Raw genomic sequence first — 27456 nt, 5'->3', positions numbered from 1 at the left:
CAGAGAGTCGGTGGGATGTAGCCACCTTGCTGGACTCCACTTGCTTGCTGGCCTCACTTTCCTCTTTCCTTCTTTTTCAGGGCTTTGAAGACCCCAAAGACAAGTGAGTAGCACGCCGTTTCTCTCTTCTTTCTCCCTTGACTCACTCATGTGACAGCTGTTTAGCAGAGGCCAGAGCTGTTTAGCAGGAGGCTGCTCCCCCCGACTCCAAAACCTCCTTCTGGGAGACACAGACCTTGCACACTGGAAACATGCTCTGAGTGTGTCAGTGTCCCAGTTCTGTGTGTGTGTGTGTGTGTGTGTGTGTGTGTGTGTGTGTGTGTGTGTGTGTGTCCGTCCCAGTTCTTAAGACTGCCAGAAACTGTACTCAAAGATCAGGTTCCACCTTGAGAAATTTGGCTTTTGAACTCAGCACCATAAGCATGCTTCCCAAGAGGGTCCCAAGAGGGTTCGGTTGGCAGGTGGAGCATAGTCTCTGTGGTAGGAGTCCCGCCTGGTTAGCTAGAGTAAAGGAAGAGACTTAACCTGTTGGAATGTCAATGGACTCTTCAATAGGAACCTACATTGCCCGCAAGGTCCTCTGGGATTTGGGCACTTCCCCCCTCCCCCATCCCCATCCACCCCCTCCATCCCCTCCCCCGCATCATGTGTGGTTACTAAGAACGGCCTGGTCTCAAGTCCCTGCCCGCCACCTCCCGGGTCAGAGTTCTCTGGGGATCTGTCAGGTGTCTCTGGCCAGTCCAGATGGCCATGCAGAGCTATCCCTGTGACAGTGTCCCCAGGGTGTCAGCCTGCATATGTCTGCCCTTTGCTTTCCAGGAACGCCCAGGAAAGTGCGAACCCTGAGGATGAAGTGGACGAGTTTCTGGGCCGGGCCATCGATGCCAGGAGCATTGACAGACTGCGGTCTGAGCACGTCCGCAAGTTCCTCTTGACGTTCAGGGAGCCCGACTTAGAGAAGAAGGTACGGCACCGGGAGAGGGGGCTCTGGCAGAACCAAGACAGGACGCAGGGCGCGGCGGTGGCGCACAGGGCAGCTTCCGCTGTCCTTCAGCACCAGTGCCCTTATCTGTGATGCCACACTAGGGCCTGAGGAGATGTGGGGCTCTCGGGAGATGTCCTTGCTTGGAAGGAATACATCTCATCATTGCTGTGCCTCAGCTTCCTTGTCTGGGGATATTTAGCATACCCACATCAGGACCAGAGTGAGGAGCAACTGAGTTCTGTGTGGTGTGTCTGCCAAACAGAGAGTGTGTTGTAAATGTTGTGCTCATAGTAACTGCTATGACCATTGAGCCACCCGGTCTCCTGGGGCCCCTCAGAACCCCAGGTGCTGCTTTGGAAGAGCCACGGAAGCTCCTTGCCCCACCTTAAATTGTGATGGAAGAGCCCAATGGGCCACCCCATGAAGTGGTGACAGAGCCACCAGGCACTTCCCTTTGTCCTGTGTGTCACTATGCCCCAGCACCTAGTCAAAACGGCCTTGTCGGAACCACTGCCAGCATTAAGCGAGGCAAGCTGGATTAGCAAAGCAAAACTTTGAAAATGGAAAGTGGATTCTTCTGGGGTGACCGTGCCAGCATTTGTATGGCTGGCTGGTGTCATGGGGTGAGACTGGGAGTTGGGATCTTGAATGAGTCATGGGAGCTCCCCAAATGAGAGTGATTGCTGCCTGGAAGTCTGGGGCCCATACGGTGATGATTCACAGCTGTGATCATCATGAGTTACGCTGACCACGGCAGCCAGGCGTAAATGTCTGGTTAGCAATCCCAGAGCTCTCGGTCAAACTCACAAAGGCTTGACCGTGCGGGCATTTACACTGGCTGCCCTCCATCTAAGCCCAGCTTGGGTCTCCGTGTGTCCTCCATCCTGGAGTAGGGTATCTTCGGCGCTGGGTGGGCTAGAATTGTCTGGACTGTACAGGCAGCGGGTGGGACCCCTGGAACTCACTCACCAGGCACGTCTTTTCTCAGTACTCCAAGCAGGTGGATGACCGATTTGGTGCCTATGTGGCGTGTGCCTCGCTCGTTTTCCTCTTCATCTGCTTTGTCCAGATCACCATCATGCCCCAGTAAGTATTCCCTCCCACTCCCGCTTCTAGAAGCAGGATCTCCAGAGTGGGGAGAACACAGGGCAGGAAGTCTGGTATCTTGCTCAGGCCTGGGGGCAGTTTCCTAGTTTTTTCTGTGGATCCAGGAAGTCCGTGGTCCTGCCTCTGGCCTGGGGAGGTGAGTGTTCACACCTGGGTGAGAATTCACTGGGCCCTGGAGATGTCACCTCCTCCTCCTCCTTTCTGTCACCTCTTCCTCTCATATTTGCCTGAGTCACACAAAGCACCTGCCACTCTGGCTTCCATTGACTCCTGAAAAAAAAAAAATATATATATATATATATATATATATATATTCTTACATTTGGGAGAGAAGTGTGTTGTCCTATTTATGTGTGCACATATGTGTGTTGACGATGGATGTTTATATGTATACATTTTAATTCTTTACTATGAAATCACTCAAGCACATGGAAGTCATACAGTCCCCTTATCCAGAACAACTGCTAATATTTTCCAGTATCTGTTTCATTTACTTTTTATGTGATTTTTAAATATAAATTTTCAGATAGTTCTCCCCCATAAGCAATAGACATCTATTTTAAGGACATTTCCTTACATAGCAAATAACACTTGTGGCATTTCCTCCCGTCACCTGGTACCCAACCCGTATTAAATGTCTAGAGCTATTCCCAAATGCCTTCCTAGTTTGTAAGTCAGGGCTTGTTTGGGTTCCATGGTTTCATATGGTTCAGCCCTCTAAGCCATGCCTGATCTAAGATGTCTCCTACCCAAGCTTTATTTTTCTTTTGGAAATAGTTGTAGGTCCGCTGAGAAACTGTAGAAGTTGCGTGGTGAGCTTGCCCGTCCCGCTGATGCATTTTCCCCTAGTGTTGACTCCTCCAGGGAGTTACAGCGGTCACAGCCAGAAGCTCACATGGTAACCATGCTCAGCCTGCTGACCCTTAGGCATAATTCTCATTGCCTCAGTTTCCCCTCTTTTTCCAACCCTTTTCTGTTCCATAAGCCACACTGCCTGGAATCCCACAATGCACAGTTGGTTGTACCCGTCTCTTTCTTCTCCAGGAGTTGGAGATAATAATTCTGTAGTCTTGCTTGTCTTTAGTGACCTTGCTGGCACTAATGAGACCCCTGCCAGGAGATTTGTAGAGTGTTTCAATTCTGGTGTGTCTGCGGGTCTCCTGGCTGGATTGAGGTTGCTTTGGTGTCACTCCCCCAACTTAGGTGATGTGTCCTTCCCAGCACATCTTACCCAGGAGAGGTACATGTTGTCCACTTGCCGCCTTTTAAAAGTTTAATGTGTGTGTGTGTGTGTGTGTGTGTGTGTGTGTGTGTGTGTGTGTGTGATTGCATGTGTGTGGAGGTCAGAGGACAACTTTCAGGTGTTGTTTCTTTTCCTTCTACTATATGGGTCCCAAGGATAGAACTTAGGTGGCCAGGCTTGGTGGCCAGGCACCTTTGTTCCCTGAGCCACCTTGCTTGCCCTACCCCTGCCTTCTTAACACCTTTTTATTTTCATGGCATTCGTTGTGTAAAGGTATCCCTTATGTGTGTGTCTGTTGATGTCAGAACACCTTAGAGGAAGACCAAACAATGGCGGCTGGGCGCACCTAGCTGGACAGCTCAGCCCATTCCCCTACATGGAGGCTGTTTGGAGCTGGTGGGACTGTGGGCCCTCGCTGTCACTCAGCCCCGCCCCCCCACTCCCACCCCCACCCCCCGTTTTCTATATTGACGTGGTGCAGGTAATAACCCTGTATAGCATCCAGTATCCTAGGCCTTTTGTCCCATTGTAGTTGACAGTCCTTTAGCTCAGGTGCACAGTCCTGCCCCCTTTGTCACTTTACTCTCAGGGCAGCAAGGCTTAGGGGTGGGGCAATGCCAGCTCCGTTCCTGCCTGTGGCCACAGCTCCGATTGTCCAAGGTATTGACTCAGGACATTCCAACTGTGCCCTCTAGAGAAGCCTCCCAGCCACTTTCAGGGTCTCTCTTACCCCCTGAAGAGTCCCCCCCCCCCTTGCTCCCCTTGTTCAAGTCCATTGACTGTGGCTTCTGTGGAAGCCAGGAACAGAGGCAGCGTCTGAGCCCTCCTGGGGAGGAGGCAGTAATCCCTTCCCACCAGCCTACAACCAGTCAGCAATGCCTGGCATCTCCAGGCCACTCCCCCTCGCAGCCCTGTGGATGTGCTGCACTGGACAAGCTCTTGTCCTGGGAGGGCAGTAGCAGGTTCTGGAAGGAAGAACACTTGCCGCTCCTTTGTCTGAGGCTTCCCTCCCTTGTGACCTGCTCTCTTCCCTCAAGGAGACTGGGCCATTTCCCTTTGTTGAACTGCCTAAGAATCAGGGAGCAAAGGCTGAGCAGCAAAGGGAGGGGAGCCTGACGGTGGACAGTGAGATGGGCTAAGTGTGCACACCACACTGTCTCAAAGAGGAACAGTCTGGCTACTGGCATGGAAGCCATTCAACAGGTCCACTTTTGGCCCTGTTGTCAACCCATGAGTGATGACGAGGAAGGATAAACAGGTGTTTTGTTTTGTTTTGGTTTTGGCTGTTTGTTTTTAAGATCAGTTCTCCCATGCTTCCTGAAACACTCCTGTGAATAGCTAAGAAGGCAAACTGTTGATCAGGTGTTCTCTAGTTCTTGGTTGGCTCTCTGTGGGCAGCTGGTCCCCCGCGAGGGTGGCCAGAGAGTGGGAAGAACCGGAGCGGACTGTGTTGCAGCATGGTCCTGCCTGGGTCTTCCCAGCTGCAGGAGCTTTCCTTGGAGGATAGTGGAAAGGATGGAACAGTTGGCTTCTGGGTAAATGGAACTGATTTCAGAGCTGCCTGCCCTGAGAGCTATGAGGGCATCCCTGGGACCTGGGCTCTGAATGCCGGGCAGGCTCCTGGGACGCAGTGGGGCTCAGGCTTTCTACCAGGATGGGGTTCCTTCTCACTCTTTCATCTTTCCCCAGCTCCCTGTTCATGCTGAGTTTCTACCTGTCATGTTTCCTGCTGCTGGCCTTGGTGGTGTTTGTGTCTGTGATCTACGCCTGCGTGAAGGTGAGCCTCCCTCGCATGCCACCCAGAGGGCTTCCTGCCAGTGGCAGAGGCTATTGCTGAGACCTGAGCATCACACCTGGCCCCGGGTGGTGGGCGTGCGGGTACACAGTGTTGGTCCACAACTGGCACTGACGGCAAGCTCACCTGGAGACGAGGCTGTTCCTCTTGGCTGCCTCATTAAGCCCTCATTAATCTTTGCGACAAGATTGACATTGCTGCTTTAGTGTCAGGTGGGACCAGAGTGCCTCTAGCCAGAGCCTGACGCAGAGAATTGGTCAGTGAGCATTCACTAGAGAAAGTGTGTGGAGTGCTCTAGACACAGCCCTCGGTGGCCTCAGGAGCCCTAGAAGGGACATTCTCTGAGCTCAGGGATGAGCCTCGCATGCTGGTGAAGCATACAGCCCCCAGAGAGCCGCAGAGGTGTAGATGGGCCACAAAATGAACACCAAGGAGCCCGGCTTCCTGTTCAATGCTTTATCTTAGATTTCTCTTGGGCATACCGAGTCCCCTGCCCAAGTTGTATCTTTAGGCAGTGCTGGCCGCAGGCTTCTATTTCCCTGGCCCAGCAAGCCTTTGTCTCACCTTATTTCCATCAGCAGGCAGACAAGGACTCTCCACCCTCCAAACAGGGCCCTGCACTAACCTGTTTGCTTAGTTGTCTCATAGTCGAAAGTCTTGACGGAGTGGCTGTCAGGTCCGGTAAGGACCTTAGGAATCACGTGTGGGTTAAAGGTGGATCTGTCTTTGTGAGAAGATGGTAGGTGCCTCACTGTATTAAGGAGTGAGGGCTAGTTCTCTTTCCTTGAGGCTGTGACCCTCCTGCTCTGTGTTCAGTCACTTCCTGCTTTGGCCGTGTAGCTGTCATGGCCTCTCAGCCTGTTCGGCCCAAGTAGACAGTTCACTCTCTCCGTCCATGGATATAACACTAAGGCACCAGACTGTCACAATCACCAAAGGTGGCAGCGACTGTGTCCATCGTCAGATGACAAGAGATGAAATATGGCGTGTGACTGTGATAGACTAGTGTTGGAGCCCGTGGAAGCCTGATGTCCTGTCGCAGGCTGCAGGCTGGATGAGCCTTGGAGACACCGCTGAGTGAAAGAAGCCAAGCGGCCCCATTCACATACTGTATTAACTCAAATATGTCGTTATCTATGATAGACAGATTTCTAAGACAGAAGGTAAATTAGAGGTGACCCACAGTGACAGAATGGGGGGGGGTATTGCTTAATGGCTAGTGTTTCCATGTGGAGTGATAAAAAATGTTTAGAAATGGGTGGCAGTGACCGTCACACAATGCTGTGACTATAATGAACGCCACATTATAATGGCTGACATGGCAGAATTTGTTGCATTTTTGCTACAGTAAGAACATTACAATAGACTAAGGATTCTGGCATAAGTCTGTAATGGCCACTTGGAAGACTGAGGCAGGAGGATACAATTCAAGGTTAATCTGAGCTATACAGAGATAACTTGTCTTTTTTTTTTTTTTAAGGCCACAATAATTCTTTAAAGTGCACCACAACTAAAATACTCTTAAAGTTATTTTTCTCTAAATCCCAAAGAGAATATATCCCTTAATGGGATGGGACTTGCCTTTTAAACTGGCATGCATGTGCTCTCCCGCCCTCCTCCCTCCCCCCCACCCCTGCGTGCATGCACACACACACACACACACACACACACACACACACACACACACACACACACACACAAAATGCATGTGACTGTAAATGCCTTCAGAGGCCAGAAGGGGGCAGTAGACTCCCCGGAACTGGAGTTACAAATAGTTGTGAGTTGCTTGATGTGAGCATCCGGGAGTCGAATTTAGTTCCTCGGCATCTGTGTTGAAAAAACTCCACCTCTTGTCAAGTCTGTGATCACATGTTTGGTAGACAGGAGTCCTCACCCTTGGTCCTGCTGCCTGCTTCCCTCTTTTCCTCTGCTCGGCCATCTTGTCCATCACGGACTCCTTCCCCTTATCCTGTAATCCTCCCCCTCTTATGTTGCGCACTAAACACTGCACATTAAGATGTGTAAGAGGTAGCCAGGTGCCGTGGTGCGTTCCCGTAATCTCTGAATTAGAAGCGAGTCAGAAGTTCGCAGCCATTCTTGGTTACATAGTGAGTTTGAGGCTGTGTGAGCCGTGTGAGGGGAGAGCGGGGACTACCAGCCACCCTTCCCCCGAATGCAGACCATCTCATCACTGAGCCCATGCTAGCTAGGCTGGGGTTGGGGGGACTAGAACCCACACCATATCCTCCATAGTCTGGTATTGGCCGGAAGCTGACAGCATTGTAGCTCTCACTGTTGTTCTGTTTCCCCTTGAAGAGCATTCTCCCCCATCTTATCTCCACAGTTTTTGAGAGGTCCCCGGATTCAGTTACGGCAATTCCTTGGTTACTCTGGGCGTGGGCTCCAGTGAGGGAAAGCCAGGCAGCTGTCTGTTCGGCTTCTTTATTTCGTCTGCTTTTCCATCTCCCACAAACAGCTCAGGCTTTCTTCCTTCCTTCCTTCCTTCCTTCCTTCCTTCCTTCCTTCCTTTCTTTTTTAAAGTTATTATGTTTTGTTTGTTTTTGTTTTGTTTTGCCTGCATGTACTCCTGCAGGCCAGAAGAGGGCACCAGATCTCATTATACACGGTTATGAGCCACCATGTGGTTGCTGGCATTTGAACTCAGGACCCCTGGAAGAGCAGTTGGTGCTCTTAACCTGTGAGCCATCTCTCCAGCACCTCCAGGCTTCCTTCTTTAAGTTGTCTATCCTCTGTCCTTTTTGTCTAAGGATGCACGAGGACAGCATGGAGTGACTGACCACCTTCTCTGTGTGCATGGATTTCCCTCTCACTATGAAGGGCTCCGGCTGACCTTCTACCGCAGGCCGGTTCCTTCCTGTCGTCTCCCTGGCACCATATACACACATCCAGATTTCCTGGGAAGGTTGATTGAGTTCTGGGCTCTTCATCTTGCCCCCAGTTCTGGTTTCGCTTCTCAGTGCGTCAGCTGCTTTAAAAGCCCCACGGCCCCCAGTATACCTCAAGTCTGCCTTCTGCTGCCGCCATTGCAGAGGGCGAATCACCATGCCGCCCTCCTGCCCACCCTTGGGATTCCTGCTGTTCTTGAAAAACCACACTAGGCCCCTCTCCACTATCACACACTATCTCAGACTCAGAGAATCTCAGTGGGGAGGGCCCCAAGTGGTGGCATCCCAGGCACCTTCCTGAGGTCCAAAATCTCTTCTCTGAACCCTCCATGAGGTAAGCCAGCCAGATCTTCGTCACCTCCGGGGACAGCACACTTAACTCGTGCATCTTGGGAGCAGCACTTTCCCTTCCGTGCCGGCCCCAGCCACTTCATCAGACTCTTTGCGGTAGCCATACTGTCTTAGGACTCAGCCTCCCAGTGCCTCCCAGTGCCTCCCAGTGCCTCCCAGTGGGAAAGGGTGGCAGCTCCGATCTCCCCACTCCCGCTGATCTCCTTTCACGTGGCACTTAAGCACAGTTTCATGCAGAAGGTGGCATCGTCCAGCAGGATGCAGAGGCCAGGGGAGCACTCAGTAAGCAGCTGAGTCCTGTTTAGTAAATTTTTTGTCAACATGTTACAAGTTATGTATCTGGGGAAAGGAACAATCGAGAAGATACTTCCATCAGAATGGCCTCTAGGCCAGCCCATGGAGCTAATGATGGAAGCAGGCAGTAGCCAGCCCACTGTGGGCAGTACCAGCCCTGGACAGCTTAGTCCTGGATGGTATGAGAAAGCAGTCTGAGGAAGTCAGGAAGAGCGAGCCTGGAAGCAGTACCCCTAGGTGGCTTCTGCTTCTGTTCCTGCCTTCAATGAGTCCCCACCCTCACTTCCCTTAGCGATGAACTGTAGGTGTCTTCCTAGGGAGGAACTGGATAGGCCAAAAGTTAGCTCCTTAGAACCTTCATCGTGAAATTGCTCGCCCAGTGCCTTCTTCAGCCCTCCCTCCCTCCCTCCTGTTTCCATGCCCCTCTGCTCCTCTGCAGGGCCTCTCTGAACCCACATCCCTTCCAAGAAGCCTCCCAGGAGGGTCTCGCCCCACAGTGGCTCCTCACCCCCCTACTGCTCCTCCCTGGTTGAACCCTAAGGTCCAGGTTCCCACCACAGGTGACAGGCTTTTCTGCCGTTGCATGCCTGTCAGGATAGCATCATTTCCTTCATCCTGCCTGTCACCCGTGGGCTGGGGTCCACGGACAAGACAGACAGACAGACAGACAGACAGACAGACACACACACACACACACACACACACACACACACACACACAAACACCTGAACTATATCCTGTGGCAACTATATCCTGTGGCAACTTCCAAGGGTTCAAGAGACGGGGACAGAGGTGGGGGTGAGGATGGGAGCAGAGGCAGACATTCCTGCCCTCCCCACTCTGCCTCACAGCTCTGAAGCAACATTATAGCCATAGCGGCACCTTCTCCCAGCCCCTCCCACACCCACTCTGCTGTTTGTGGTCTGAAGCAGCAAGCAGTGGTATGAGGCTGCAGCTATGCACCCTAGGAGGGGGGGGGCAGTTGGGGAAGGTCTAGGGAGCCATGCCAGAGATGGGGTGTGGCTATCTGGGAGGGCCCCCTGACTGAATTCTGCTTTGTCTCTTCTCCCTTGCTGCCCCAGCTCTTCCCCACGCCCCTGCAGACACTCTCCAGGAAGATCGTGCGGTCCAAGATGAACAGCACCCTGGTCGGGGTGTTCACCATTACCCTGGTGTTCCTCTCGGCTTTTGTCAACATGGTGGGTATCTCCGTAGCCTCCCCGTGCCTCCCTAGCTCTGTGGGTTCAACCCAGTGGGGCCCACCTGGCTGATGACCATAGATGGGGGAGCATTTCCCTGAAAGTTCATGTCCCACCTCAGGCTGGGGACTAATTCGACTTTCATTAGCATCCCACACAGGCCTTCAGTTCCTTGTTTTCAAGCCAGAAGGAGCACGGGGTGGGAGGGGGATGTGGGGGGGGGGTTGCGCGGGGGGGGGGGGGGGAGAGGATGTCTCCAACACAGATTAAAAGGGCCCTGCCTTTGGAAGGCACATGGGTGTATGGGTGTGCTATCTCTGTAGCCAGAGTAGCTTTCCCTTTAGGTACCACTTTTGTATGTACAGCACTGAGGCAAGGTGGTCTGGTACCACCCACCAACCTGTGGGATGTGACCCCCTAACCTGGCCTGCAGCAGCTGACCAGCCTCTGTACCCTCTTCTCACCCTAGTTTATGTGCAACTCTAAGAACCTGGTGGGCTGCCTGGCAGAGGAGCGCAACATCACAGCCAGCCAGGTCAACGCGTGTCATGTGGTGGAGTCGGCCTTCAACTACAGCCTGGGCGACGAGCAAGGCTTCTGTGGCAGCCCCCAGCCCAACTGTAACTTCCCAGAGGTTCGAGAGATGGGGGCGGGAGGGGGGCGGTGATGGCAGCAGAGGCAGCTGTTCCTGACCTTCCCCCCGACCCTGCACCCCCGCACCGTGCTGCTCCCCCCCCCCCCCCCCCCGCTCCGCAGTCTAGAGCCATAGAGGCACCTTCTCCCGGCCCCTCCCACACCCAAGCAGCCTCCTTTATTACAAAGACAGTGTTCATAACATAGCTAAGGTTTTAATGCAGTGCTTAAACCAGGTACTGGCTGGATGCAAAGGGCCTTCCCTCCATAGGCTGCTCTCCCACCTGCTCCTCTCTCAGATACAAGCGGTGACTTTAGGCTGCTCTGGAATCCATCTAGTCACCAGGGACCTCCCTTTACAGTACCTCATTGACTCTTCAAAACCCGGGGCTGCCCGCTGCTAGTCGCTAACATCTGGCCGCAGCCCAGAGGCAGAGACATTGTAGAAACAGGAAGAGTGGAGAACACTCAGAAGTAATGGGGCTGGCTGTAAAGAACCAAAGGTTAAATGCTAATGTCTGGAATTGTAGAGATGAAAGACAGAAAGAGGGCCCCTGAGGTCAGCTGGTCAGGTCCCTCAGTAGACAAAGGACAGAGGCTCAGAGAGTCCAAGGTCATAGGATAGGGCCCGGGGCAGGCAGTGGGGGAGGGGGGGTTCTCTCCCCATTCAAAACCAGTGTTTGAACTGCAGAAGCCTTCATGCTCTGGGAAGTTGTCTCACACGTGCCCCAGAGGAGTCTGGGAAGGATAAGATGGTAAAACAGTGCTGCGTCAGCAGTCACGTGTGTGAATAGTCACGGGAAGTGGAATAAAGGTGGCAGTTACTGCCACATCAGTTAGGTGGGCTAGTTCAGGTGTCTCCCCGAGCTGGGCGACTTCTGAAAGCACTTGGAGGTTTTAGAACTGTCGGCGTCAGAGCCGCAGCTCAGGGTGGGACCCTTGTTCCCTGCAGTCTCTGCTGGCGCCAGCCATAGCACCATCAGCGTCCAGCGTATATGATAGGATGCTTTGCTGACCGGGAAACGGAGGCCTAGAGAGAGCGAGTCAAGTCACCCTGAGCTCGGAGCTATGCCAGCATTGACTTGTATCACCTTCCGGGTCCACTTCAACCCGGAGTCCGTCTCTAGCTCCCTAGCTCCTGACATCACAGGAACATCCCCAAACCCGTGCTCTCCCACTCCCAGCCCCACCCCCAAGGTCAGTCGAGGGTGGGGAGGGGCCGGTAAAGGCAAGGGCAGAGCTGGGATCTGACTGGCAGCCGGCCCTCTCTCTGCAGTACTTCACCTACAGCGTGCTGCTCAGCCTGCTGGCCTGCTCCGTGTTCCTGCAGATCAGCTGCATCAGGAAGCTGGTGCTGATGTTGGCCATCGAGCTCATCTACGTGTTCATCATCGAGGTGCCCGGCGTCACGCTCTTTGACAATGCTGACCTTCTGGTTACTGCCAATGCCATGTACGTAGACCCTCCTTGGCTCCTCCACTGGGTCTGGGGAGAGTCCACCGGTGGCAGAGATGGCAGGGGCCTGGGGCCTGGCAGCCCAGGGAACCTGCGAGGAAAGTGTCTCCCCATGTTGGCGCTGTCTGGGGCCCACTGCCTTTCTGTCTCTAGTTGGCTAGTCAGTGCTCACCTCAGGCTTGGGGGCTGAGGAAGGCGGGGGACTCGTCAAGTCATCTACTCAGCTGTTCGTTCATTTATTGCGGGCCTGGGATGAGTCAGTCCTGAGCCAGGCAGGGACAATCAGGGTAGAGCAGGTAATCCAGCAGAAATGTCCTTGTCTTGTGGCAAGAGCAACACGTGAGAAAATTAAGGCTGGAAGTCAGACTCACGTAAGAACTTCCCAGTGGTGGTGTGGGCGGGTGACATGAAGGCACTACCATCAAGAATAGGCACTTGAAGCTGGCTTTGAACTCCTAATCCTCCTGCCTCCACCTGCCTGGGAGCCTACATCTTAGCTTCTTTTCCTCCCCCTCCCCTTCTGCTCTTCTCTCTTCCGTTGATGGTGGAAGTAGACAGTGGAAGCGTTTGGTGTCAAGAGGCGTTGGTTTGACTCTAGCAGTGTGACAAAGCCGTGTTTGTAATTTAGGTTTTTTCCAGTAGCAAAAAAAGGCATGGTAGCTTTCTATTACGGTGCTGGAGACTGAACCCTGTTTGTACTAGACAGACTCCTACACATAGCAACACCCCAGACCAAAGGTGCACTTAATTTGAATAACAATCGTGTATAGCCGCTATATCCAAAATATGATCTCCTTTTTGTTTGTTTGTTTGTTTGTTTTTTGAGACAGGGTTTCTCTGTGTAGCCTTGGCTGTTCTGGACTCACTTTGTAGACCAGGCTGGCTTCAAACTCACAGCGATCCACCTGCCTCTGCCTCCTGAGTGCTAGGATTAAAGGTGTGCACCACCACCGCCCGGCCTCATATACTCAATTGTTAATTATTATTATTAAACTGTTTTACCTTTCCCCTAATATATTTGCGGTATATTTACATGCACAGCCTCCTTTAACTTGCTCTCTCCTTATTTCAAGGCCTAGAGGCCAGATGTGGCCAGCGGTTGCCATCCTCAATGGTGTAGGTGCAGGGTTCCTCTCCACTCACTCCGACGGCAGCACAGGGCTGAGAGGGACAGGCAGACGGGTGGCTGTGGGAGGGGCTGAGGTAAGAACTGAGCAGCCTTGGTCAGGGGGACCAGATGCTGGCTAAGGGGTGCTTTCTGCGAGCCTTACTGCTCAGAGTTGCCCATGGACGAGGAGAGCCGAGCATGGCAGTGGCTAAGTAGTAGAGCAGAGCTTTAGGAACAACACAGCAGAGGCTGCGGGGTCAGTCTGGAGCCTGAGCGGTCTCCCCAACTTTTCTTCACAGAGACTTCAGCAACAACGGGACCTCCCAGTGGTGAGTGGACCCCTCTGGATGGGGCCCCATCCTCCCCTTGGCAAAGAAAATACATGAGTAGCCACCCTTCCCAGGTAGGATGGTCCCTGTGACAAGGTGAGCAGCGCAGGAGGTGGCAGGAACAGGCAAGGAGCCCCCCCCCCTCCAGGGGCAGCAGGGGCTACAGTAGGATGGTCCCTGGATTGTTTGGACTTCCATACTTTGGGGGTGATCCAAAGGCTCCAGGGCAGTGTTATCAGGCCTAGGATTATCCCCCCCCCACCCCCCGCCCAAGGATTGCTTTAAAGCAGTCAGCCTCCACTTTTTTCCAAGCCCTGTATTCAGTCCTCTAGTCACGGAGCTAGAGATGGAGCCTGCTTCCCTCCAGGTAAAGACCTAGTGCAGGCGCTGAGGCTGGCCCTGCAGGAGGGTGGGGCAGGAGACCATCCCAACATTTTGAGTGTGGGCTTTGTCTCTACAAGGAGCAGGTTTGGAATGAGAGTTTTCTATGAGCACAAGTCAGATCCACAGGAACACCATGGCCGTACAGTGACAGCCTCCACTCAGGAGGCCTACTCTATGCCAGGTGCCTCATGAAGCATACTCTGCAGCATCTTTCTCCTTCCCAAAGTCTGGAAATGGGGGTATCACCCCACTTTTAGTAGTGCCCAGAGACATAGTCATCAGGCTGGCCTGGTTACCTTGACCCTGAACTACAGCTGCCGCCACGTAAGAGAGCCGAGTCCACTACTTAAAGTGACCAGAGGGGCTCATCCAATGCACCAAGGCAGGGAAAATTGTCGCCCCCGCAGCTAGAAGGCTTCCTGAAGGGAGTGGCTCAAGCAGCCTGCACAGGAGGAGGATGGAGAGGGGAGATGTAGTGGGAGGAAGGAGCTGGCGGCGGGGGCGGTCCTCAGAGCCCACTGAAGTACCAGGGTGAGCTCAGGCCGCCTTATTACCTCCCACTGACAGCCCTGAGCATGCGACCAAGGTGGCGCTGAAGGTGGTGACACCGATCATCATCTCCGTCTTCGTACTGGCTCTGTATCTGCATGCCCAGCAGGTGGAGTCCACTGCTCGCCTTGACTTCCTCTGGAAACTGCAGGTGGGTGGCCCTGAGCTGCACGGGGGGGGGGGGGGGGGGGCTGGGGGGGAGCAGCAGGCCTCACAGCACTTACTGGGCCTGTCTATTTTGGTCTTATCTCACCCGACCGCCGCCCAGCTGCCCAGTGCCAGGAGGTGGTGCCCAAGAAAACCCACTGGAGGAATCTGGCCTCCAAGTGGCTGCTTAGACCTTTGATTTCAGCCCCTCCCCTGGGTGGGCTTAGCCCAGGTCTAGCCTCCTTGTCTCTCCTGGCTCCTCGCCTTTTTCCAGACTGTGGCAGGCCACTTCTGCCTAGGTCATCTTGATGTCAAGATTCAAGGTTGCTGGCCGGGGCAGCAGGCCCTGCGTTTGGTTGGTGGATACATGCAGGTGGCCATCTGGCTGTTCCTTCTGTAGGGTGTATTCCATGGGACCTGGCTGACCTGCCTGAGGTCCTTGGTGGAGGTGCCCGGAGGCTAGGAGACCCAGGAGCATCTCTCTCTGTTTTCCCTGGGGGAATGCACCTCCTAAAGTCCTGGCTATCAGTGAGCTGAGGTGCCACCTGTCATCCTTCTGTGAGGAAGTCCCCGGAGTAGACCAGGCTCTGTGGGGCCTAGAGCCCACATCCTTTCCTCTCTGCTCACACTTCTGCCTCTGTCTTCCTCCGTGGGTCCCTGGCACCGCTCCCAAGATGTACCTTGGCTGTGTCTAGAAAGATCCCAAGAAAGGTTAGCCTGCTGTTAGCCTCTGCTGGGTGGCCTCAGCTCCAACCAGCAGGAAGCCCTAGGGCCCAGAAAGGTTGAGAAGTAGTGTTTCCTCTGAGAGCTGAGTCCACCCAGGTCCAGCAGGTTTGGCCTTCTCAGACTGAGTGGCAGTTCCTGTCCCTGCACTGTAGCAGGAAGAAGTACTGGGGACAGGGTGTAGATTCTTGTCCCTTTGGCAGGAGGCCCTGCATAAGCTCAAGCCATTTCAAGTTCCTCCCCCTCCCTTGTCACCACAGTGCCCTTCCACTAGCCACAGGAGCACAGCTTATCCTTCCGTTTGAAATCCTCATTGCCACACCCATAGTGCCCTTCCCATGGTTTTTTGTTTTGTTTTGTTTTTTGAGAAATATTAATTTAATTTTTTTAAAAAAAGGTGATTCTGGCTTGTAGTGATCCAGTACGCTTCTGGATTTTTTGTTTGTTTGTTTGTTTTTGGTTTTTGGTTTTTTCAAGAAAAGGTCTCTCTGTGTGGCCCTGGCTGTCCTGGACTCACTTTGTAGACCAGGCTGGCCTCGAACTCACAGAGATCCGCCTGCCTCAGCCTCCCGAGTGCTGGGATTAAAAGTGTGCGCCACCACGCCCGGCCCGGATTTTTTTTTAAATTATATTTTAAAATAACTTCAGACTCAATAGAAAGTAACAAAAACAGTTCAGAGAATCCCTATAAAGCCACCTGATTTCCTCTGTTAGCATATTGCATAGGAATAATTACAGAAAAACATTTCATAGAATATGGTTGACTGACAGGCAGACTTGGCAAACTTTGCAGTATTCCACTTGTGCCCGTTCTCTGTTCCAGAACCTGGCTTGGCTTCGCTCTGAGCCGTCATGGCTCCTCCGCCCTGACAGCTCTGTAGCCCATTTCCCAGCCTTGCTACTGCTGCAGAGTACTAGTCAGTGGTTCTTAAAATACCACCCAACTTTGGTTTGTTTTCTGTTTCCTCATAGTTATGTTGAGTTAAATAATTACTGCTAGAGCATCACAGAAATGATACAGTTTCGATCTATATCCTAGTATGATAAAGTGAACCTCAGCCAGTTGGCTTCAGCTGCTGTTTGTTTATTCAATTATTCATTAAAAAGTAACTATTTTTTCTTGCTAACTAGTAAATATCTTGGGGGAAGATGCTTTGCAACTGACCATTCTTTTGTTCCTTTTCAAATTATTATATATTATATATTAATTTTAACATTGTTTGGTGTTACCTGCCATAATTATTACCTTCCTGTCCTTTTTTTTTTTTTCTTTGAATTTTCTTTTCTCTTAATTTCCCTTTCATGTTTTTATCTCAGTTTTGCTTGATTGCTTGTTTGGTGTGTGTGTTTGTTTTCATACATGTGGACAGCTGTGTGTGTGTGGAAGTGCATGACTGTCTGAGAGCGTGAGGGCCAGCCTGCCCCACTTAGCTCCACCTCTTGAGTGCTGGGACTACCAGCTAATCCCACCATGCCTGGTTTTTTAAAAACAACCAACCAGCCAACCAACAACAAAAACATGGGCTCTGAGGATCGAACGCAAGTCATTGTGGTTAGGAAGCATGCACTTTAGAACTGAGCTCTCTCCTCAGCCCTGGGGCAAGTTATAAAAATAATCTTCCGTTTGCAGGAGAGCTGCAAGAACTATATGATGAGGTCCAGCAGTCCCATCCTTGAATTTTGGTTTTTGTGTCCCACCCCATGTATACTTCCTGACACGCATCCATCAGCTTTGGATACCCCAGTATCTGTCTTTCCAGGCAAGCTCCTACACGGCCGCTGACCCCTGCCCTATCAGAGCTCACCGTGGCATCCTGGCTACTTCAGGTTTTTCCAGCTGTCCCGATTCTGGCTCAGACCCTCTCTAGGAGAACTCTGAATACACTCATCAGGTCTGCCTCTCGATGAGACGTTACAACAGTCTTCTGATCTCCAGCAAATCCTCACAACAGCCTTTGCAGCCATTGATTCCTACTTGTGTCTGCTTACATAGAGATGCCATTCAGTAGCTTGGCATGACGCCACATGCCTGTAATCCCAGTACTTGGAGGGGGGGGCAGGGACAGCAGGGTTTCTGCAGGTATGATGCCTGCATAGTCTATATAGCGAGTACCAAACCAGCCAGCCAGGGCTATACAACAGGATGCGTTCTCAAAGTGCCCCCACCTGCAAAAGCGAGATGTTCACCGTGATGCTCCATGTCTGTCCTTCCTCCTTTTTAGGTAGCACTGTAGTGTAAGGAGGACTTCCTGGCCACTAACCTGTTTCATTTACTTGTCTTATGATCCGCCTCTTGGTATTTATTTTCATATATCCCAGCTCCACCATTCTTTGAGAGCTCCAAGCTCAGCAGACATAATGTCTTAGTCCTGCAGGTACTTTCCTGGCTTCAGGCCAGGACTCCTGACTCCTTCAAGGATCCCTGGCTCTTCCTAGTGGGGAGTCGTGTTGAGAAGCCCAGCTCTGAGCGCCTGGTGGCTCATCCGCTCCTCTGTGGACACAGCTGGGAAGTGGTCTCAGTGGAGATGCACATACATCCTGATGTGTCGGCACCACTTCAGTTGTTTAAAAAAATTTAAATTAGGAGCTCCTTCCAGAAACTTCCTCTTTGATCTAGTGCCTCTGGTCTGTGCTTGGCAGTACTACCCTGGCAGCAAGAAACCCATTCCCCTTATCTGGCCGCGTGACTGATGAGCTTGGTAGCAACAGTTCCCGCCCCCACCCCTCACCTCCTCTCAAGCTCCCCTTCGTCCTTCCCTCAGTCCCTCTGCTCCCTCATAACCCGCCTCTGCCCTGCCCCCCATAGAGCGGTCACTTTGCTTCCTCAGCTTGTGAGGGCTATGCACTGGGTTGGAGGGCATTGACTCCAGTGTCCCCTGCTTGTGTGAGTGGTTTGTCCCTGCCACAGGCCTATACTGACCAGCAGGCTTATGATGCCAGCAGGTCTTTCCATCTCCTGTTCTTCTGGGCTTTTGGGGAGCTGGTAGGACCACAGCCAGCAAAGACAATGGAAGCATGCAAGCAGGCCTTGCAAGGAAGATGTGACTGTCACTCCCCAGCCTTGCACTGCCCTTCGCCTTTGCATCCATCTGCAGTCCTGGTAGGAGGGCATGTGCTGAGAACTGACTCAGAGGGGAGAGACATGGCCACCAAAGTGCCCGTCTCACAGGAACATTAAGTCACGAGGCTAAAGGCAAGGCAGGAAACGGGTGCATACCATTGGATTTACCTGGCAGCTTAGGGTGGCAGGGGTGGAGGTGGGGGCACGCACAGGTCCCTAGGTCTTAGTGTAACTTGAGTTCTCCCAGCCACAATTCCAGTGGTTTTAAACATGGCCCAGCTGTGGAGATCCTCTTCCCTGGAGTTGCCAGGCCTTCTGCCTTGGGACCCTCTGTCCCCTCTGGGTTTAGATCCTGCAGCCTTGGGAAGGTGTGCTAGCTCCTTCCCTTAGGAAGCCATTGTTCACAGGGAAGACGGGACCCCGAGATACAGCTGTGGCCCTGCTGGAGAATCTAGTTGTAACTGAAACATGTTTGTTTTGGAAAGCTCAGGGACAGTGGCTGGGTCTTTTAAATATCCCTGCTAGGCATACTTTCTCCCAGGAAGGGGACCATTTTGTCTGTCATCAAGGTTGGAAGATCCAGCTGACTCCACTCTGAAATCTATGTATGGCACCTCTAGTCAGAGGGCTCCTGGCCACAACTCTGAGCATAACTGCCTCTGCTTCAGCTTTGTGTGGGCCACCTTTACCTTCATGCAAGAGCTCTGCTCTGGATATGGGTGGCCACAAACTATCTGTGCAGACCCAGGACCCAAACTGGGGAGACCGAAGTCAGTGAGGTGATGTCCCCTCACGACCCTGGCTAACATCATTCCCACTGGCCTGCTGGCCTTGGCTGGCTCCAAAACAAGCCGCCTCTGATGAGAAGCAGATTTGGCAGGACCCGGGGCCTCACACCTTACCGAGGGGCCAGTCCGGTGGAGTTGTTCTTGCAAGCTGCTTTTGTGGTTTCATTTCCTAATCTTGAGAAAATGCAGGGTTAGGGTATGGTGGAGGGCTGTTTGGGGGTGTGGATGTGGATCACAGGTCTTCCTAGCTGCCAGTTCCAGTCTTGGGGAGAGAGACCTGTGCTCCCTCTTTGCTCCCATCCTCCATGCATGCTGCTTGCCCAGAGGCAGTGGGGTTGTCAGCTCCTCTTGTCTCAACCCATGGTCAGGCATGCTGTTTGAAGAACATGTGGAAACAGAGACCGCTGCGAGGGGAGGCGGCTGGCACTCGCTGGCACCGAGTGTTGCAGGGCCATTTCAGTCTCCTCTCACTGGGTCTTCTGTCCCCAGGCCACAGAGGAGAAGGAGGAGATGGAGGAGCTGCAGGCCTACAACCGGCGCCTGCTGCACAACATTCTGCCCAAGGACGTGGCTGCCCACTTCCTGGCCCGAGAACGCCGTAATGATGAGCTGTACTACCAGTCCTGCGAGTGTGTGGCTGTCATGTTCGCCTCCATCGCCAACTTCTCCGAATTCTATGTGGAGCTGGAGGCCAACAATGAAGGCGTTGAGTGCCTACGGCTGCTCAATGAGATCATCGCAGACTTTGATGAGGTGCTCCTGGGGGCCCCCTACACGTCCCTGCTGTCCCCTTTCTCCATCTGGCAGAGGCTCTGATGGCAGGAGCCTGGCTAGGTCCCAGGTGCCATCATGACTTCTGGCACAAATTACAGTGAGACAACGGAGGACTCAACACCTTAAGTGTGCCGCCTAAGGTCACTGGGCTGACTTGTGGTAGCTAGGGTTTCTGCCCAGCTTTTTGAACTTGAGCCATCATAGCCCCAAGGCGGAGATGGGCCAGTATTTGTCAAGGGCTTTGAGAGCAGGAGGAGCCTGGGCAAAGGAAGAAGGCAGGCAGGAAACAAGCCACTGTTTCATGTGTTCCTTAAACCCTTGCTGAGCAGCCAGTGTGTGCAGGCCAACAAGGGAGGGCTCATCACATCAGGAGTGGGGTATGATCCAGAGGGGTGACTGCTGTCCTTGGGCAGATGATTAGAGTTGGGTGAAGGTGTCTGTGAGGCTTCCAGAAGCCCAAGGATATAGTGTGTGTGTGTGTGGGGGGGGTGATTTCCTAGATAAAACTGGAGAGATTTTCATGGGTGGTGGACTGAGACTCTCTTATCAAGGGCATGAGGCCTGGGAGTGATCAGAGCTCTTGGTGTGAGGGATAGGTGGGTAGGCCATAGGTCCTGTGAAGCAGAGCAGTGTAGAGGAGGGCCCAGCTCTGCCACAGAGCCTTGAGCTCCTCACTCTGAATTGATACCCAGGCTGTGTGAAGAGGGGACTCACAACACCAGGGTTCTTGTGCCCCTTTCTGCCTTCCCACCCTTCCTGTGAACTTCAGTGCCCCAGCTTGGAAGGTGACCCAGGTCTGGACCCCCTTCTGTCTAGATCATCAGTGAGGATCGGTTCAGGCAGCTGGAAAAGATCAAGACCATAGGGAGCACCTACATGGCCGCCTCTGGCCTCAACGACTCCACCTACGACAAGGCAGGCAAGACCCACATCAAGGCTCTGGCCGACTTCGCCATGAAGCTGATGGACCAAATGAAGTATATCAATGAGCACTCCTTCAACAACTTCCAAATGAAGATCGGTGAGGAGGGCTGGGGGGAGGGCTTTGTGGGCCCCACACACCCACCCCTATCTGCTGCCTCATGGCAGAAGGCATCCCAGACTCACTCAGTGAAAATAGAAACTAAACACTTGCTACATTTTTGATACAAAATGTACATATTAGCATATTATTTGACAATATATAAACACACTGAACAGATAGCACAATGAGTAAAGTGGAATACTTTATGACAATAACCAGGTAATGCTGACAAAGTGATTTTCAGGGTTTTTTTTCCCTGGCATTTTCAGACAGAAACTCTTGACAGTCCTCCTGCCTCAGTCTCCCAAGTTCTGGGATTATAGACGTGAGCCACCATCTCTGGCATGTTTCAGCTTTTTAAAGCAGAGTAATCTTTTAAAATGTTTGTGTGTATGGTTTTGTCACATATATGTTTGTGCACCAAGTGTATCCCTAGTACCTGCCTGCAGACCTAGAAGGTGGTGTTAGAACCCTGAAACTGAAGTTATAAATGGTGGTGAACCGCCAAGTGGGTGCTGGGAATTGGAACTCTGGTCCTCCGGAAGAGCAGCCAGTGCTATTGAGGCCTCTAGCCCCTAGAGCAGGGCACTCTTAGAGTAAGTTACTACTGAATTCTCGGTGTGAGCCCAAAGCAGCTACTCTGAAAGCTGGGAGGTGGAGAGGGTGTGATGTGTCAAACTTGCATATCTTCACTTGACTGCATCTCTGTTTGTTTCCACTACTGACAATTGAATCTAGGGCCTCACCTTTTTCAGACAAAGGCTCTACCACCTGAGTTATACCTCTGGGCCCCACCTTTGGCATAGGGAGCTTATTTGCGTGCATGTGGATGTCAGAGGACAACTTTCAGGAGTCTGTCCCCCCCGTCCCCCATGTAGGTCCTGGAGATGGAGGCCAGGTGGCCAGGCTTAGTGGCTAGCCCCCTTAACTGGCTAAGCCCCATCACCGATCTCAACCATTTTATTTGACAAAAGAGTAGAAGGAACCGTGCAGAGAATGCCCACATCCATCTTTACACTCACCTCCCCCCACCCCGGCTCTACCCCATCCACAGAACTCATCTAGAACTGCAGCTCTGAGTGTGCTGATCCGGAGGGCACGGGGCTACCCTGCAGCGCATTTGCCTACACCTCGCAGCTGCCCAGTCACAGCGGCGGTTCGTTCTGCAAAGGGAACTTAGTGGAGGGCAGTCCTCCCTTCTCTTGAGTCTTGTAGTGGTGGAAAATGTTTTCTGAGAGAGCAGACCTTTGGTCTGGTCGAAAGTTTCATGCATTATCAGCTCCCCGAGTATGTCTCAAGTCATAAATGATTCAGATGTCATTTTTTTTAAAGTAACAGTAATTCACAAAAATACTGGCATTTCAATTCTCAAGATTAGCACATTAAATTGAAATATTACATCACTGAAAACCAATATTGTGATCATTAATGTCCCCAGGAGATGTTTTGTTCTGGCCCCAGTGTCGGGAACTAGGCCGTCCCTGAACAGGATGCTTATTTTGCGCCTCTGGGCATAGTGCTTTGTAGATCGGACCTAGCTGCTGGCGGCCAGGCATCGGCTGTAGCCAACACACAGCCTGCACCTGTGTCACCTCTGCCCTTAGTTTCAGGTGATGTTGCTCCACTCATCTTATTCTGCTATTGTCCTTTGGAGCAAGTTTGCTGTGTCCTCTGAGTTGGTGCTGAAATACGTCATCAAGAGGGAAGATTAGGAACCGGCAGTTGGAGATGGCTCAGTGGTTAGCATTTCCAAAGAACCTGGGTTTGGTTCCCAGCACCCAAGTCCAATGAGCCACCCTTATCTCCAGCTCCAGGGTATTGAGGTGCCTTCGTCTAGCTTCTGCAGGCACCCTCACATGCACGTGCCACACACTCACACAGACACATGAAAAGGGCAGGTATTGGGCTATGCTGGACATCCCTGGTGACTTTAAAGGGGGCAGACATGGCTGTTGAGGTAAGGACCACAGTACCAGTGAGTGTGTGCATAGATTCCCTGCTTTCTTGAACCAATGGGAATCGATAGTGCAGAGAAGTGCAAGACTCGGGGTTCAAGCTTGGCCTCAGGCCAGCAGGAGCACCTGCGCTGTGCCAAGAGATGGATGCAAGCACTAGCAAGCAAGGTATGTGTTGGTCCTAAGCTGATGAGTATGGTTGGTTTCTGTCCACACAGGGCTCAACATCGGACCCGTAGTAGCTGGGGTGATTGGGGCTCGCAAGCCTCAGTATGACATCTGGGGCAATACAGTAAATGTGGCCAGCCGTATGGACAGCACTGGGGTGCCTGACCGCATCCAGGTGAGTACAAACATAGCTACCACTGACAGCATCACACAAAGGGCCCCAGCTACCCTGGTGCAGGCCACTACAGTTAAAGTTTCTCTTCAGTTCCAAGGGTGATTTGGCAGACAGGGCTGGGTCAGAACGCCAGTACCTTGGACAGAGCTTGAGGCCTGTGCATAGGAGGAATTGGTGGGGCAGGCCTCACTAAGTGCTAATAAGAAGCCTGGGCCTCCCGACCCAGACAGCTGCAGGGGGCAGGTCTTACCCAGTGGGGCTTGCAGTTCTCTAGGCCTGGTGAGGCTACTGGTGTCGACAGAGCATCAGTATCCAAGGGGAATAGGGATTACTTTCCGCTCCTCCATCCTTTGCAAGCTGGTGCCCAGGCCTGCAGCTCCTCAGTCCCTTCCTTCACGTTGCTCAGACTTCCGATTCTTACTGTTCCAATCTTATACAAGATGTACTGCCACACCCTTGAAGGTCCTGGTGTGGCTGTGGGAAGTCAGTTCCCCTGGCCTGCTTTTACAAGTGCTAACTGTACCATTTCATAGGTATTCTCTGCTTGAATGTCCCCTCCTTTGTCTGCCCTGACCAGATAGACGCAGCCTACTGAATTATGGGCGCTGTCCAAGGTACCAAGCCATTCCCTGCCAAGGGACTACGGGCTTGAGGAGAAAGGCTGAGTATGTAGAGAGTATCTAACCTCCCTGCTGCGGCCCAGTGTGAGACTGTCAGCAGCCCACCTTAGTCTTGCCATGTGGGTTCACTCAGCAGTGCCCAGCAGCTGCATGGCTACACGGCCAGTTGGGAGTTCTGACAACACTCGGGGGTAAAGGATGGCACAGTTTCTGCCCCCCTCAGGGGAGTTGCCTGAGCTCTGGAGTGACATCCAGCTGTACATTTCCTGAGCCTTGGGCATGGGAATAATAGTTTCCTATAGCGATATAAAATGAGAACAGAGCACTCTGTCCTGTCATGGAGCCATACTCTGGGCAAGACCCAGGTCCTACCCTCAGCTATTGGACTTGGGTGCTTGTCACAGTGCGTAGCACAGGAAGTTGCTGACCACCACAGCTGCCAGCGTTCTTTTTTTTAAAGTAGTTGTTCCATGGATGAGCCCCTCACTGTCCCCAAGACTCAGAGGAACATGTGCCCACAGCAGCTCATGGATAAGGTCACTGATAGCCTGTCCTCTTCCTTCCCACACTGTCTCAGGTCACTACAGATATGTACCAGGTGCTGGCCGCCAACACATACCAGCTGGAGTGCCGCGGTGTGGTCAAGGTCAAGGGCAAGGGTGAGATGATGACCTACTTCCTCAATGGAGGGCCTCCCCTCAGTTAGCAGATGCCAGCCAGAGGTGCCAGCATCCTGGCCTCCAGAGGAAAGGAACAGCTTCTTCGTGCACTGTGGGCAGATGGGGCCTGTGCTCCAGTCTCACAGCTGTGCTGGTAAAATTTCCACTTTGACTCAGAAGCAACTTCTGCCTTTGCTGGTGGGCCTGGGCCCAGGGTGCCAGCGTCCTGCGGGCACCAAGCTGACCAAAGATGTTTCCCTTGGCAGAAGATTCCGCTAGACTCGAGTTGAGCCTTGAGTTTTCTGACAGGTGCTGCTGCTGCATGGTGGTGGTGCCACCAGAGCCTTCATTGGTGGCGCAGCATGGCACACAGTGGCTGAGGACAGGCCTTGGCCATGTTGGCTAGGTAGGCAGGCTCCAAGCTGGCCTAGGGGTGTCCAGGGACCTCAAGGGCCTGCCTTCCCATGGTGGTTGGGCCATGTCCCTTAGCAGTGCTTTGGGGACAGGAATGCAGGAACTGGAGAGGTGTGGCCTGTGTCATCCTCTCCCCTCACCCCCATGCACACAGACAATGCCCTGTAAGGGAAACAGAACTATTGACAAGGGGGAAGCAAGAGGACACCAAGCAAGGAGCGGTGGCTCTGAGCAAAAGAAAATATTTATTAAATAAAACAAAACAAGTTTTCTGTGCCCTTCTTTAGACTATGCTAGTTGTATGCGTGTTAAGAGACACACAAGCAAACGAGGATGCCACTGGGGTAGGGAGGTGGGAACTCCAACTTGTCTTTTTGTATTTTTTATTTTGTATTATTGAAACGTTGGAGATCTAACAAATATACCAAATTCTATATTTTGTAAATTCTCTATATTAGGAAACAGCTGTGCCCAGCAGGGGCATTTCTGCTCCTCTGTACTGTGCGTATGTCAGTGTGTGTGCTGGTGTACGTGTGTTCATACTGTGGAGCTGATCCCTGAAGGGTGTGCTCCCCTCATTTCAGACTTGGCAGTTTTTGGTTTTCCTAGGCACAGTCAGAGCAGGAGTGTGTGTTCTTTTGGGGGTACCACACATTCCAATTAAGTAGAAGACACAGGGACCACACTAGTCCCTCAATTTCTAACCCCCACCCACATACATCCTACTTCCTCACAAGTAAATAAATATAAATGCAAACAGAATAGGAAGCCAAAGGCACTGCTCGCATCCCAAGTGGTGTCAAAAGCCTTCTCCACTTACTAGTGCTGCCTCTTCTGCTCCCAGAGATGTTGCATGGGGTGTCCCCTCCCCTCACAGAGGCAGCTCCTACAGGTTCCTGGGCGCTCAGCAATGGCTAACACTGGAGGAAGACCAGGCTTTATGGCCTATTCAGCTGGTCCAGGTACAGGGAGCTGGGGCCTGTTTTAGAAAGGGTCCCTGTGACCTGGAGGTGCGATGTGTAGGTCCCAGGTTTAGGGAAAAGCGTAGCCTTGCATTCCACTTGCAGATACAGAAATGGGTAAAGCCACAGGGAAAAATTAGCAAAAATTTGTCTAGTTTTGGTGGGAGGGGACAGTTCAATGTACTGAGGCGAAATACTATTTTTATAATTTCTAAGAACACATTTGGAAAATGACATTCTATCAGAGATAAACTTGAACAGCATCCTTACTGTCTGTCCCCAAATCTTCTCAGGGCGCAATTATTCTCCCCTCTAACAGGAGAGTAAAGGTGAGGTGGCAGCTATGTGCCAGCCCGATGTTATTTTGATGCCCACCTTCACCACCCCCTCCCCTGTTGGAACACTGCCCCAAGAAACAAAAGTGTGGACCCGGAACTACCGCCCCTGCATCTGTTCTGTGCTCTGCCCTCACCTCTGGCACAGGGGGCTGCTTCTCTCGCATTGTCCTCAAGTTCCCAGCCTCCACATGTCCTGCCAATGCCAGTGGGTTTTTGTTTAGCTTCCAACCAGAGTACAGTGTGCGTGCTGAGTTTATACTGTGTTCTCCCTGTGGGTCAAGGCCTCATGGAGGCCCCTCCCCATTCCAGCAGTGACTGGTGACAGCGTGCAGTGCCAGCTCTTCGTTCCCTCTAAGGGGTGTGTGCACTCTTTTTATTCCTGCTCTTGCAAAAATGATACAATTATGATTTCCCATGGAAATTGAAAAGTTCTATTTAAATAATTTAACTATTAAAAAACACTTTCACTGGTACCGCGTCCTGGTCTGATTTTCATCCTGGGTCAGGGTCCAGGAAAGGATGTGCCGGAAGGAGAACCAAGAATAGACAGGCCATGGAAGGACAGGGACGTAAACACCTCTGGCCAGCACAGCTGGTGGCAGCTGTGTACCATACTGGGTTAGGCACCACACAAATGCCATCTCGCTAACTCCTCCTGGCCATCACATTTCACTGAGGGAGGAGCTGTGGCACAGAAAGCTTGTGCTGTCTGCTCAAGGCCACACAGCTGTAGCAGGAGGTTCAGAGCTCGTCTACCTGCTGTCAGAGACCAGATTCTATTTGCTGTGCCCATCCAATCCAGGTTAACGGGGTCCAGGAAATAACTCTAGAGGGGTACGGGCAAACTAAATTGGACACAGGTAGCAAAAAGGAACCTGTGCAAAATAGTTTATTGGCTTCACGGTGGCAGTGGCCACACAGTTCTAGGCATGGCAGACCTAGGCCTCATGAGGGCTTCAGATAGGCATATGATAGATGTATATTATAGAGGCAGGGGCTTAACTCAGAAATTCCTAAGCTGGGGCACACCAATCCAAAAGAAAACGCAAGGATAAGGAAATTCAAGCCAGCAGAGGCAGCCAGATCTCGGAGTTCAGTGCAAGCCAGAACTACATAGACACCCTGTCTCCAAAAATAAAAAAATAAAAATAAAAATTCATTGCTAATATTGGTCAAAATGGGACCCTCAGCCCCCAAATAAATCTGACCTGTTGTGGCTGGGCCTTCAGGTACCCTTGAAACAACATGCGCACACACACACATGGGAGCAGCTCAAAAGCCCTCCCATGCCCATCATGATCACTGTGCAA

The 27456-nt window shown here is 52.2% G+C and overlaps 1 protein-coding gene across 1 annotated transcript in view; it reads left to right on the top strand.

Moving 5' to 3' along the window:
• Positions 1-26619, top strand: part of ADCY5 (adenylate cyclase 5) — a 153301-nt gene extending 126682 nt beyond the window's left edge. The window contains exons 9-21 of the mRNA XM_084802389.1: positions 81-103; positions 820-964; positions 1974-2071; positions 5025-5112; positions 9764-9880; positions 10350-10514; positions 11790-11965; positions 13376-13405; positions 14357-14489; positions 19547-19810; positions 20648-20852; positions 23029-23153; positions 24351-26619. Of these exons, the coding sequence (XP_084658515.1) occupies positions 81-103; positions 820-964; positions 1974-2071; positions 5025-5112; positions 9764-9880; positions 10350-10514; positions 11790-11965; positions 13376-13405; positions 14357-14489; positions 19547-19810; positions 20648-20852; positions 23029-23153; positions 24351-24479 (1698 nt within the window). The 3' untranslated portion in view covers positions 24480-26619. The remainder of the gene's footprint in view (positions 1-80; positions 104-819; positions 965-1973; positions 2072-5024; positions 5113-9763; positions 9881-10349; positions 10515-11789; positions 11966-13375; positions 13406-14356; positions 14490-19546; positions 19811-20647; positions 20853-23028; positions 23154-24350) is intronic.
• Positions 26620-27456: the final 837 nt, after the last annotated feature.

Source organism: Acomys minous, assembly GCF_964271855.1.
Source record: "Acomys minous genome assembly, chromosome: 11".
In the NCBI taxonomy this organism is placed as follows: domain Eukaryota; kingdom Metazoa; phylum Chordata; class Mammalia; order Rodentia; family Muridae; genus Acomys; species Acomys minous.
Note: the sequence above shows the minus strand (reverse complement) of the source record. Positions and strands in the feature narration are given on the sequence as shown.